This window comes from Microtus oregoni, unplaced genomic scaffold (genome assembly GCF_018167655.1).
Source record: "Microtus oregoni isolate MIOR12 unplaced genomic scaffold, Mior012 000002F_ref0000024, whole genome shotgun sequence".
NCBI classification, from domain to species: domain Eukaryota; kingdom Metazoa; phylum Chordata; class Mammalia; order Rodentia; family Cricetidae; genus Microtus; species Microtus oregoni.
This window is the reverse complement of record NW_024543061.1, coordinates 70,426,535-70,440,543: the sequence shown is the minus strand read 5'-3', so window position 1 is coordinate 70,440,543 and position 14,009 is coordinate 70,426,535. Positions and strand designations below refer to the sequence as shown.

The window sequence follows — 14,009 nt, the reverse complement described above, 5'->3', positions numbered from 1 at the left end:
GCTGGTTCCTCCAGTTATTAAGTATTTTATATATATATATATATATATATATATATATATATATATATATATATATTTAAGGAATGCACACATCCAAAGGTGTGTGCACACATCCATAGATATGTGCATGTAAGCAGAATTCTAACAAACCAATGATGAACTCAAGAAACCAAATTTCTTAACAGTTTACATAGGCCATACCAATTAATCATGTCAACTCGATGGGGAGTGTAGTTAAACACTTTAAGATATCAATCTATGTATCAGTCATAGTATGTATCAGCTTTCTTTAGAATTTACAGCCTCAAAAACAGGATCTAGAGGCGAAAAATGGGAAATTACTCCAACGTAGTTTTCATTTCCCGCTTTGGGCACTGGCTAGACTACTTATGCTGAACTCTAGAAACCTCAGCAAAGAGCTGTTTCAGGGTTTGATTAAGAGATCCTCATCCTGGAAGTTATTAAATTGGAAAGAACATTCAAGTGCTCTGCCTACTGAAGCCCTACGAAGCAATGAAATATCACTCTCATCCAGAGAATCTAGATGAAGATGGATATACTCAATTAGACTTCAGGACTCGAGGCATCCACAAAAGACCCGAAGGATCAGAGAAAGGTATTTATTTTCTTTCTGCGTATAGAACTTTCATTCTTATCAGCAGAAGTGGAGATGTGGAGAGACTCTGGATTTGAAGGTCTTCCTGATACACACACAGACACAGATACACACACACACACACACACACTCACACACATACACACTGATATGTAGTTTTTAAGACTGATGGAAGTCATCAGAAGATTCTTTGCATGATCATCAAACTGCTTTTTCTGGAAACTACTCAACAATGCCCACAGATTGCTTTTGATTTGTGACAGGTAAAAGGACTATTCTATTCTTCAGTCACAGAGGCTCCATCAATGGGAAGTGGGGCTGGTAACATGAGTGATAAACAAAGACAAAGGAATTTTAGTGAGTTGCTTGTTGCTTGTCTCATAATAAATTGTAAGGGGAAGAAGAAACTCAAAATATTGTAAATGAACCTGTACAGTTTTACAATATATAGTGCCAAAGGGGTGGGGGATGAAATCGTAGGGGATTGCATGGCAAATAAAAAATGAATACATCTTTGGTTAAATCCAAAGAGTAGCCAGGAGTCACAGAGTTTTAAATCATAAATTTGATATACTTTTATGGGAAGAAACTAATTCAAATTTTTAAAAACTAGTGGTTTTTAAAACTTTATCAGTGATGAAAATCTTGTGCTAGATGAAAATGTTTCATTAGCAGGAGGACAGATCTTAAATTGGTAAGAGTACAAGATATAAGGAAGCTAAAGGATCTATCTCCTCACAGGGTGGGTGCTTTACTCTTTTTCTGGGTCTCCTATTGGGCATCTCTGTGACTTTATCTACTGCTGTTGGTGTGGTAAGTGTAATACAAAATCAGTTCACTGTTGTCATTAAGGAAGAAGAAACTCACACATTCTGACATCACAATTTGCTTTCTTCTGCTTTTGAGTGCTCATATTATGAAATTATTTTCCTCTTATAACCACTTACACAATTCCTTTCTTGTGCAATTTGCTTAGAAGATGGTAGAAAAAATTGGGTAACGAAAGAGGCAAGGCTTATGTGCTTGTGCTGTGCAAACTATGAAGTGCTCGCAATTGCTGAAAAGGCTGTTTCTGTGCGTGCTGAAAAGGGTATTTCTGTGCATTTTTACATAACTTACTCCCAACAATAGTATTTTAAGTTGTTATTGATCCAACTTCACAAATGGAAATAAAAAATAAAAAGAAGGGGATGGAGAAAATAATTTGTCCAAATGGTGCACCAAAATAAATGAAAATGGAAAGCTACCCTTAATAATTGGTTCTGTGTTTCCTATAATAATTGGTTCTGTGTTTCCTATAGAAAGTTGTTCACTCAATGAACAAGTAGGATTTCAGGGAATGAATAATGTCCAGATCTACAGAGCAGCATGTGAACCTGCGATTGAGGACTATACAGATGGAAAGGCATGGTCACGGAGTTTTAAATCCCACAACTGATACACTTTTATGGGAAGAGATTAATTTGAATTTTTAAAAACTAGCTGCTGGTATATCAGTGAAGGAAAACATATGCTAGATGAAAATGTTCCATTAGCAGGAGATAGATCTTAAAATGAAAACAGTATAAAGTATACAGGATGCTAAAGGAAGATAACACAGCTGAAGCAATTGAAGAAAGAGATATCCCGAAGCTGGGGGACAATGGAGACTAGACTCTCAAGAGACTAGACTATACTGGCTGATGATTTCTTTAGAACTGTCCCAATTTCAGTGTGCTGAGCAATTAAAGGGCTCCACAAACTTTCCTTATTTTCTTTCTCATCTCTCTGCCTTTTAGGAAGCCAGGCTTCATCTCCTCCTTGGCGGCCTATTGTGGTGGCTTTGGGAATCCTGTGCTTGGTTGCACTAGTGGTTGCTTCCGTCCTGGGTGTCCTAGGTGAGTATGGATGAGGGAGATTACTGACAGTCACAGACAATTAATCTGGATATTATTCCCATTGAGCTCCTGCTATTAATCTCTATTTCACATATGGAGGACTAGAGAGACCAGAAGACTGACTATTCCATTGTTATAAATTAGTGGTGGTATCATGAGCAGAAATGTAGACAATCTGCTTAATAAAACATATGCTATCTGCTGTATTGCTCTACTATTCGACATGAATAGCTTAAATTTTTTTAATGAGGAATTTAAAGAGTAAGTTAATGGAGGGGAGCTTGCAGAGCTGGAGAAAGAAACACAATATGCTCTTATCTTCCCTAGGACATAGTTACATTAAAAGTGTTGTGTATAATGTTGCGAGCCTTGTGATATATAGAAATTATCTTACAAATGATCTTTACTAAAAAATTCTTGACTCTACCAAGTATTTCCTGAGACACTTAAAAAAGAACTAAGCAGTTATTTTGTGAGGGATGAATAGATCTCTTTAGTTTTCTATATCTCATGAATCCTGTGTCAATACAGTTGTACGATACCTTATAAGAGTTTTCATTACTCATAGTTAGTCAAATGCTAATTAAGTACAAAAAAATCTATGTATTACATGCTGGGTAATTCTCAAAGAGTTTCCCTTTTAAAATAATAGTAGAAAGAAAAAGGAGTATTATTGCCATTGAAGTATTATTATTATTTCAAATCTTTTATAATTCCAGTTAGATCTATGTCATTTCCTTCTTACTACCTTCTGCATAGAAGTTACTAATTTCTTTCTATATGTTTGATCAATCATCCATGAATCAACCATCAGACTCTTTTTTATCAGCAACATATCAGTAACATTGTTTATCCTTAATCATAGATATCCCCTATGAACTTTCAGAAAATTTTACTGCTGGAATTTCATTTTCAAACACAGCAGAGTGACTTTCTTTTTTCTGTTACTATTATTGTTCATGAAATACGAAGCATTTTGGAGATTCAATTCAGGGAGAAATCCAGAGGAGAAAGAAAACTTCCCGTCAAGAAATAAGGAGAACCACAAGCCCACAAAATCATCTTTAGATGAGAAGGTGGCTCCCTCCAAGGCATCCCAGACTACAGGCAAGGCCTGAACTAATGGAGCAATGGAATCCTGGATTCCAGAGGTTCATTTCCTGGTGCTGAGGAATGGGGGTGGGGAAGATGTTTACACTCAATAACAGTTTATTCAAAGCAAACATGTTGAACAAATACTGTTCCTTAGCATAACACATATTCTGTCAGATGCCTGATATCACAAGTCCACAGCTCTTGCCAAAAGGATTAGTAACCGTTTTTGTCTCTGGCTGTATGTTGAAACCTACTGGATATAATATAATTTTATGCAAAGGAAGAGGCAGTATTCAGTGCCTGTAGGGAACTGATATTTTTACAGTGATATTGTTATAATAAGATAGACATAAGGGAAAAAGAACATCAGGGGGAAAGTGAGGAAGGGACACTGAATACAAGAGTGTGAACACTAATAAGAATATGCAGAAGAAATGGACCTGATTCATACATCACTAAAAACTCTGGTTAAATGCATTCAATCATATCTTTGAATTGATTTTTCTAGCAATTTTTTCTGTACTCTGCCTGTGTTTCTGATTGGATCATAATTGATCGACAATATTTTCCCTTGAGAATTCCATCTCTGGACTTACCTACCCACCATTTTTAGCTAATGAAACATAAAGGAGTCTTCGAAATATAAATAATTACATTTATGCCTCTCCATAACATGAATTGGGTGAACTGGATCTGCTGTGTACAGCAATTGATTTTGAATATATTTGCTTTAGGGAGGAGCAGTAGAGAAAAGGAGTCTGGGACGAGATTTGAAGTAATGGAAGAGATAAGTTTAGTTGTCAACTTAAGCACAGTCCCAATTGATTTTAGATAAAAATTTTGTTATGTGTATGAGTGTTTTGCTTGCATGTATGTCTGTGTACTTCTTGAATGCCTGGTACCCTCAGAGGCCATAAGACTATGTCAGATCTCCTGGAATTGTAATTGTAAATGGTTGTGAACTGTCATGTGAGTGCTAGGAATCAAACTCAGGTTGTCTGGAAGAGCAGTTAGTACTGTTAACCACAGAACCAACTCTTCAGTCCTTAATTTCAATTTTTTAATCGACAAAGGGATTTTCATAAATTTTGTAAAACCACTGTCTAGTTTGAGTCAAAAAATTAGATATGTGTTAATTATGTATATGTTGATGAAAGCTCATCATTAGGTATTGGTAAAAATGCACTAAAAGAATTAGTTGGTACATAGTGGACTTCACGATATAATCTTTTCTTTCCAGGACATTTTTCTGGGCCTTGCCCCCCTAACTGGGTCATACACGAGAAGAGCTGTTATCTATTTAAGATGTCACAAAATTCCTGGGCTGGAAGTAAGAGACATTGCTCCCAGTTAGGTGCTCATCTACTGAAGATAGACAACTCAAAAGAATTTGTAAGCACAAACTTCTACAACTACCTGTGGTCTATGTTCAGCAGAGCAAGAGAGATTCTTGGGTGAACACTGTTAATATAATTGTTCTATGTAATCACACAATTATGCAGTAGGCGTGGAAAGTACATAATACATTATTTTAATTAATTAATTTGAAAAAGAATCAAATTTTACTTTAAAATAAACAATTTCAGGTCTTGCAAGGTAGCAGTTGCCACCAAACTGGACTTGATTTTGATTCCCCGCATGCATATAATGGAAGGGAAGAAATGACTTCTACAAATTGCCCTCTGGCCTCCACATGAGTACTGTGGCATGCCACACAACACAATGCACTAAACAAGTAAATGTAAAAATATTAAAACAAATAATTTATAATAAATTTTACGATTGCTTGAATATAGTAGTATGAGTTCTTAACTTTTGTATAATTACACTTCAATTTTCATAGTTGAAGTACAGGTGAAAAATTGTCCTCATGTCATTTTAATTATCAAGAAAGAAATCAACAATGATAATATACATTTATATACATTTATGAATTGTTTGTTCTTTGCAAAATACTAAGAAAGGCAAAGAGGTGGTTTTCTTCTTCTTTTTTTTTTTTTTCCGAGACATGTTTCCATCCTAGCCCAGACAGACTTGGAACTCACTGTGTAGCCAATATTGACTTCAGATTCCTTCTAAGTGATATAGAGGTTTAAAAACTAACACTCCTACACATAGTTGAAAAGAGAAACAATAGTTGTTAATAGTTAAACATCATGTAGTAATAACAAATAACCTGAGAGCTGAGAGGTTGTCCTGTTAACAAGAAATTGTGTAGAATCAGAAGGACTTATCATGCATGTTGTAGAAACAGGAAGACTTACCATGCATGTCGTAGAAATAGGAGGACTTATCATGCATGTTGTAGAAACAGGAGACAAACCACACATGTTGTAGAAACAGGAAAACATGCCATACATGTTGTAAAATCAAGAAGATGTACAATGCATGTTGTAGATAGAAATGGGATGATTTACATGTGTATTGTAGAAACAGAAGGATGTACCTTGCATGTTGCAGAATCATATTTACCATCCAGAAGACTTTGATTCAGAATATCTGTGAGAAGGGAACAATGGAAAGCATCCTGCAACATAGTCCCTCTGTACACTCTATCTCCACCACTCCATTTTTATCAGTCTATAATGCTATACCCAATAGCTGCAGTTCTTGCTAAAGTTAACAACAGCAGGAATATCGCCAAGGAAGAGAATCATAGTAGAAATCCATGTGGCCTCTAATACAAATCTGTAATTGGCAAAGAATCATCTCATCTCTGTGACCAATTCAAGCCTTCAATGAAATCTGAATTATTTATTCATAAAACATGCAGTGCAGTGCTGGGGATGCGATCTGTGGTAGAGTGCTTACGTGGCAATTTCCAGGCTGTGGGTCTTACTCCCAGCACTGTGTTTCTTGGCAAAGCTAGTATGAATTTATATTTGCAACTTGCACAAAAACTAATGGCCTATTTCCCATGAAACTTCCAGGGAGCTGGACTTCATTCGATGTTGGGAGGTTTGTTGAATGGGGTGGAATATGGATATAATAAGCCTGTTTTTTCCCCAATTGGTTTATAAAAGAACTTATATGCATGTGCACATGTGTGTGCAAATGTGTGTGATGTATGTGTATGTGTGCATTATGTGTATGTGTGTGCACATATGTGTGTTGTGTGTATATATGTGTGCATGTGTGTACTGAACCTATAGAGCTAAGCTCACAACCAGCTTGATGTAGGTGGATCTTCTGTCTATGTGTTACTTTCATTGGCTAATTAATAAAAAAAAACTGCTTGGCCTGATAAGTTAGAACATAGGTAGGCAGGGAAGACAGAACAGAATGCTGAGAAGAAGGGAAGTGAGGCAGACACCATAGCTCTCCTCTCTGAGATGGATGCAGGTTAGAATCTTCCCGGTAACCCACCACTTCATGGTACTACACAGATTATTAGAAATGGGTTAATCAAGATGTGAGAATTAGCCAATAAGAGGCTGGAACTAATGGGGCAAGCAGTGTTGAAAAGAATACAGTTTCCGTGTAATTATTTTGGGTAAAGCTAGCCGTGCGGGACCCGGGTGGTGGGAAAGCAGATGCTGTTCCTTCACCAGCTAGCCTCAGGATTCTCCTGTCCTCACCCCCAATAGTACAAGGGCTAAGGCATGCATGAATACATCTGGTTTTTAACATGAATATTGAGAACTTAAAGCCAGGTCCTTGTGTGTTTTCAGCAAACACTCTTTCCCACTGAACAATTCCTTAGCCCACATTCTTTAGGAATATTATGATTTTACTCTTGATGGGAAGATTGACAATGGCTTTAAAATGAGGAAGTACATCTCTCTGGACATTCAACGATATACAAAGATTGACAGTCCTCTCTCGATTGTCATCTTACATTACATCCCTTTTTAAAGGGACTTATTTGTCTCTAAATGCCTATAGCATTGTCTTGGGTTCCTCCTGATGTGTGTGTATGTATTTTTGTTTCACTACAGGAGTTCATTGAAAGCCAAACATCTTCTCACCATATTCATTCATTTTGGATTGGCCTTTCCCGTAACCAGACTGAAGGACCTTGGTTCTGGGAGGATGGCTCACCATTCATTCCCAACTCGTAAGTTTCTGTGTAGGCACACATGGAAGTTTGCCATGCAATGAAGAACCTGCTCCTCTGGTCATACATGAGAAAAAAAGACAAGTTATGGTGGAGGGGGAGGGAGAAACGGAGCTGGGAATGGAAAGAAAAAGGTGGAGGAAGGATGTAGAGAATGGTCACCTAATGCTGCTGATTCAGGTCCAGGTGAGGAGCAGTGCTGCTGTTCACTGCACCCTTGATTAAGAACATGCATGGGCTTTGAGGTCAAACCTCACTCTGAGGTAAAGACTAACCTACTCACCGGACATGTGACATTAGACAAATCTCCATACTTCTTTGAGTGCCACTTTCTTTATCCAAAATTGAGGATAGAAAGAGTAACTCCCTTAATTAAATTCAATTTAATTTTTAAAAGATATTTTGATTTACTAATGCTCCCTTTTCTTTATTTTTTATCACTTCTTTGGTTAATATCAGTCCTCATATTTTTTTTATCACCTTCCATCTAATTTCTTTGTACCAAATTGAATTCTCTCTCTAACTTCTTATATTGGATGCTCATTATCTCCAGTCTTTCATTGTTGTGGTCATTCGATTCAAAATGCTTTCTGTTTCCATTGTAAATTGTTCTTTGATCAATGAGTTACTTAGAAATAAATTCTTCAATTTACAAATATACCTGTGCTTCTAACATTCTTACTTGTCCTTTAGACTTCATACTTAGTTCCTTTGTGATCAGAGAGCATATTTCACGTGTTGAAAATTCCCTCTTCCAATGCAGAGATTTGTATTAGGAATACCCACATGGGTCCTCCTATATTTCTTTGAGAACTTCACTTGACATTTTGAAGCCATATTAAGAGGCATATGTAGACTTAAAATTGTTGTATCTTCCTATTAGCTATCACCGCCATTCTCTTCCTTTCTTCCTTCCTCCCTCCCTCTTTTCCTTCCTCCCTCCCCCATCTGTTTTCATTGCTTCTTATGATATTGAGTTTTGTTTTGACCTTTGTGTTTATTTCCAGTTTACTTGACATGTGATTTATTTTAAATTTTGTTGTCTATAATATAGCTCTGTTCTTTTGCAACTCAATTCCTGCCACTAATTAGTAACTCCTATTTTGCTTAGAATAATCTCAGTATACTAATTATTTCCTCCAAGAATCCACTTAGCATAGTTATTTTAAGATCTGTACCTGCTAACTCTGTGTGCATTTTATTTTTTTCCTGTGCTTCATTCACGTTGGTTTTTTTTCTTAAATACCTAATTGTGTTTGACAAGTATTTATTAACATTGCATGTTGAGCTCTTTAGGGTTTTCTGTATCAATCTGAATTTCACAAAGTAGCATTTAATTTGCCTCCTGTAGGGAATGGTGAGAATGCAAAGCCCATTCCCCACCCCTGGTGTCACATCAACAGTCCTTAGCTACCTCACTTATACTGATCCACGCCAAAGAGATTCATGAACAATCCACAGAACGTGCTTCTTTCTCGTCTGAAGTCTTTATTCATCTTGATTTGTTTTCCACTACAAGCATGGAATTAGATGATTCTCTGCAAATTCACAAAATGGGCTTAACATTTTAAAATGCTACTACTTCTTAGATTCTAGCATGGCAGTGACTTAATCTGTGCTCCAAAACTACCTGAATGTCAGGGAATTTTTCAGAAAATCCTGATTAAAATTCTCCCTGAGGTCTGAGTCAAGGTGGTGGATCTTAGCCTCCATCGTTTGCAGAGCAGAATTTCTCAGTCTACTAACCCCAGGGTCTAGAAGAAGCAGCCAGCAAAGGGAAAGGGCATGAGGTGGTGACTTTTCCACTACGGCCCAATGATGTTCCTTGAGTGTGACTAATTGGCATGGCTCTTTATTTTAAGCACCTATTAAGAGTAGCATTCCTTAGGGTAAAATCATTTTCTTACCTTAAATATAGAGACAAGTAAATTGCCATTTGAATATAAATACAATCTAAATTAAAGTTTCCCTTTCTAAGAATTTAGATGCCTCAGAAGTGTTTTTAGCAATGTCCTTAAACTTTCTGACTCCATTAAAGGTTTTTCTGGGTCTCTGATTGTTTTAAGCGCCTCATTATATTTTCTTTTAACAGGTTTCAAGTCAGAGATACAGCTTCCAAGGAAAGCTTACTGCACAACTGCGTATGGATTCATGGGTCAGAGGTCTTCAACCAAATCTGTAATATTTCCACATTCAGTATCTGTGAGAAGCAACTATAAATGTAAGAATGGAGATGAAGAAGAGCTAAGAATGTGAGAATGGAAGGATGGCACACACACACACACACACACACACACACACACACACACACACTTTGACCACCACCACCACGACCACCACCACCACCAACCACAACAGAACAAGAGAGACAAATATTGAAAATCAGAGTGAATGATGAAATACTATGAGATCTTAGTAAATTTTGCCTTCAGCTGAGAACTTGGGTGAAGAAGCTGAGGCTTCTGTACTTGCCAGCTACATAAAGAGAATAGTATTATCTTCTAGTTAGTAAGCCACAAGACGTGGAGTGAGGAAGCTAAGAAATACAGAACATGAGGTTCCTAGACCCAAATGGAACAATCACAACAAAGCCCCTATATCTGTCAAGGATTGCAGTGGAGGAGGAGCGGAAGACTGTAACAGCCAGAGGACAAGGATGCCTGCTGCTAGTGTTTTCTACACAGGACTTGGAAGTTATAGTCATGAAATATCAACAATATGATCTGTTAAACATGACCTGTGTGATGATAACTTTAGTTGATATGCCAACAGGGAGCCTAGGCAGTTTGGATGCTCACCTTACGAGACCTGGATAGAGGTGGGCAGTCCTTGGGCTTCCCACAGGTCAGGGAACCCTGATTGCTCTTTGAGCAGATGAGGGAGGGGACTTGATCGGGGGAGGGGGAGGGAAATGGGAAGCAGTTGCGGGGAGGAGGCAGAAATCCTTAATAAATAAATAAATTAAAAAAAATAAATAAAATAAATAAAAAAATAAAAAAAAAGAAATGTTACAAGGTACCATCGTCCATATAAAAGAACTAGAGGTGATTAATGATGTAGAAAAGGGGGGAAGAGCTCTTTCCAAGAACAAGCTTCCTGATGAGATACTGACTCCCAAGAAGTCAACACTAAACACATGTACAAACCAGCAACACTACATGGACTAGTAGGCTATATACCTACATGTATACACACATATGTGACTCAAAATTGTTACTAGAGTGTTCACTGTGTTTGTATGGTTTTCTCAAAGTCTATCAGTACATCAGACATGGGTAGAAGGTAAAATATACTTCTAAAGTGATAAAGAAATGAGGGAAGAAAATCTTCACTATAAACAGAGCTGTTATTTTCATCCACTTTATTATGATTAAAGTGATCATCACCCTAAAATAGAGACTCTGACTTCTCCCTTGACTCGATAACCCCAGAGAGACTGGCCACCGTATCTCTGATAGCAGAACCTGGTGCAACATGATATCATAGAGGGGCTGCACTTACAGGAAGCATTCTCCTTAAATATTATATTTTGAAAGATAAATTGTATCTGATAGTGGATATTTAAAACTCATGCAATCAAGATTAGTGTCTTGAAGCACAAAACATATTTTGTCTTTTTCATGACATACTATTTTGCAGTTAACAACTGATTCTTTAGTCATTTCCTTTCAAAAGGATGATTGGAATGTGAGTGTGTTTCCTGGTGTGATCTGTCTTGATAGCTTCTAAGCATCCCCATTAACACTGCTCAGATTTCCAGTGGGGATTTCCAAGTTCTTGTGCTGGGAACCCATTTGTAGTTTCCTCGGGCTGATTCATATGTGGGCAGAAATTGTGCTAGGTTCACTGAATTGTCCACTTGAAAATGATTGATTTTATGTAACTTTCATCTAGATTGCAAAACTGTTTATTCAAGTATATCTGGGCTCTGAGTAACCTGCCTACGTGTAGCAATCACTAGCATAATTTGCCTTCTCCCCAAAAGGGTTAATTAGTTTGATACTAGGTAGGGAGTATGTATACAAGATATTTCTACATTAAAGCATTACATTTGGATTCTTGAAGATTTTGAAAAATCTGAGGAAAACACATTTTTGTGAAGTTTGCACTCATCTTTTAACATTCAAATTTGAATTCTCAAAGTCTGAAAATACTGTAGAAGGGAGAGAGATAAATCTGAGAAGGAACAGAGGTAAGTCTGAGGGAAGTGTGATTAATTGGCTCAAGTAGTTAGTTAAAGCACAAGATGGGATTTAGAGAAGATTTGAACATTGTGTATATGTACACATGAACTCATATGTATGTGTATATGTGTGTATGCTCACCTGTGCACACTTAGAGACCATCACTGTCACCCACTATCACTCTCCACCATCTTCTTTGTTGAAACATGGTTTTACTGTCTCATGCTGGCTGGCCAACCAGTTCCCAGATTCACCTGTTTCTCCATCTCACCCAGCTCTGGCACTGCAGATGTGGGTCATTGTAAATGGTTTCTGTTTGAATTCTCCATACTTATACAACATCATCTACTGAGCCACATTCCCAGTCTAATGTGAAATTTTTTTAATTTTAGTTTTGATTTGATTATTGTTTTTTCTGGGCCCCTGGAATTGGGCATATAAGTTCAAGAAACTGTCATCATAAAAAAATCAAAACAAAACACCTAAGTCTGGATGCTGAAATCAAGATTTCCTTACTAGGAACAGGCAGCTGAGAAATCCCCCAGTGTGTAGATAAAGGATCAAGTAGAACCAGAGCTATGGTAGAAAGGAAATTGCTCAAGGTGGTCCAGGGTATACTCTTACCTACCATGCTGACAGTCTGTTTGCATGAGAACTTACATATCGATGTAAATATGAACAGAAATGCATGTATTTGTCTAAGGAACAGATTTATGACAGCAACTGCTGGCTGAACTCAAGTCTGAAGGATGAATTCCAGATGGTTAAATTTAAGGAAACATCTACAGGGGGAGTCCTGTATTTCCTTGCCTTAAGGAGTTGTTCCTAATCTTTAGCTCTATCTCCCTACAGTGTGTTTCAAGATTATCAGGGTAGGTTTGTTAAACTGCTACAGTGGATGGGCTAGCCAGTGCAGCGCTGGGAGCTCACACTGGTGGTGACAATGAGGGAAAGCTGGCAGACCGACAAATGCAGCTACCAGCCAAGGCCTAGAACCAGAACTATGAGCTGATCCACCCCAATATCCACCTCCATCTATGAACTGCTGGAGCATATGAAGTGGCTGGACCTGCAGACCAATGACTCATTGCAAAGAACTCTTACAAGTAAAGCTGTATGGACCAAAGGGTATACTGTATGTATGATTCACTATGTCACAGTACAGCTTCCACAATGAGACTTTTATTTGTTTGTTTGGTTTTGGGTTTTTTTTTTTTGCCTTAAAATTTATTTGATTTGGGGGTGGGGAGGGAGGTTGCAAGGGCAGAGGATGGATATGAAGGGATGGGGAGATAAATAGGATCCGGATGGATGACGTGAAATCTACAAAGAAGGCATAGAAAGTTTTTTGGTTTTTGTTTTTTTTTTTTAAGTCTAATACAGTCATGTCAGGTCTCTACTAAAACCTCTCATTGATTTCTTAACATGTTTCAGAATAATAACAAAATATAATAGCAAAAAGAAACTTTTTAAATTGTCTTTAAGACCTCATGTGCTCTAAGTCTCAACCTCTGGTCTATCTACTTCTCCAGTCAGGATGCTGGCTTCTCTGTGGTGTCTCGGCCCTATCTGCAAGTTTCCATCTCAAAATCTCTGTGATTTCTGTTTGCTCTTTGAGTGAACCCCACTGAGATGGCTGCAAGCCTTCTGTCTTATTTCCCAAGTCCTGCACGCATATCACCTCTTAAGTGGATGAGGCATCCTCACCAGCCTTCTTCCATTACCTTCCTCGAGTTCCTTGGTCCTTTATATATTTGCCTCAACATTGACAGCAGTCACATTTTCTCCATAGGATACAAGCTTTAAAAGAGCCAGTGGGTTTTAAATCCAAAAGACCCTGTACCTACAGCATAGCATGCTTAAAAATATTTTCATTGATCCTGAAATAAATGTTTCAGGAACACAGTACAAATTTCAATATATGTGGTCAAAAATTAGCAAGAATCTACTTGAATAACGGTAACTTGGTAAACAGTTCTGGTTACTGTTGCAATGTTTCATGAGAAACATTATTAGTGGAAATCCCTCTTATTTTCCTGCTCCATTTTTAATTTCTCTCCTCTCACACTCCCCTCACTCTGCCTACTTTCCATTCCCTTATTTTTCACCCCTCCCTTCTCCTTCCATCCTTCTTCCCTTCCTTCCTTCCAGCCTCTTTGCTTCCTTCCCTCCTTCCCTCC

General features: G+C 37.6%; 1 protein-coding gene across 2 annotated transcripts; it reads left to right on the top strand.

The window, feature by feature from the left end:
• The first annotated feature begins 513 nt into the window (after positions 1 to 513).
• Clec7a (C-type lectin domain containing 7A) lies at positions 514 to 9,919 on the top strand. 2 transcript variants are annotated; one of them, XM_041643950.1, is made up of 6 exons: positions 514 to 616; positions 2,395 to 2,493; positions 3,466 to 3,600; positions 4,829 to 4,980; positions 7,527 to 7,645; positions 9,738 to 9,919. In XM_041643950.1, the coding sequence occupies exons 1-6, from the start codon at positions 514 to 516 to the stop codon at positions 9,862 to 9,864; spliced, it is 735 nt and encodes a 244-aa protein (XP_041499884.1). In that variant the 3' UTR covers positions 9,865 to 9,919. The 2 variants fall into 2 exon arrangements, with proteins under 2 accessions (XP_041499884.1, XP_041499893.1); XM_041643959.1 differs by lacking the exon at positions 3,466 to 3,600.
• Positions 9,920 to 14,009: the final 4,090 nt, after the last annotated feature.

Bases quoted from the DNA above. Each gene is read 5' to 3' on its own strand.
- Clec7a (XM_041643950.1), top strand. From the start codon at position 514: ATGAAATATCACTCTCATCCAGAGAATCTAGATGAAGATGGATATACT. The intron at 617-2,394 runs GTATTTATTTTC...TCTGCCTTTTAG, and splicing joins ACCCGAAGGATCAGAGAAAG to GAAGCCAGGCTTCATCTCCT. The intron at 2,494-3,465 runs GTGAGTATGGAT...TGAAATACGAAG, and splicing joins TTCCGTCCTGGGTGTCCTAG to CATTTTGGAGATTCAATTCA.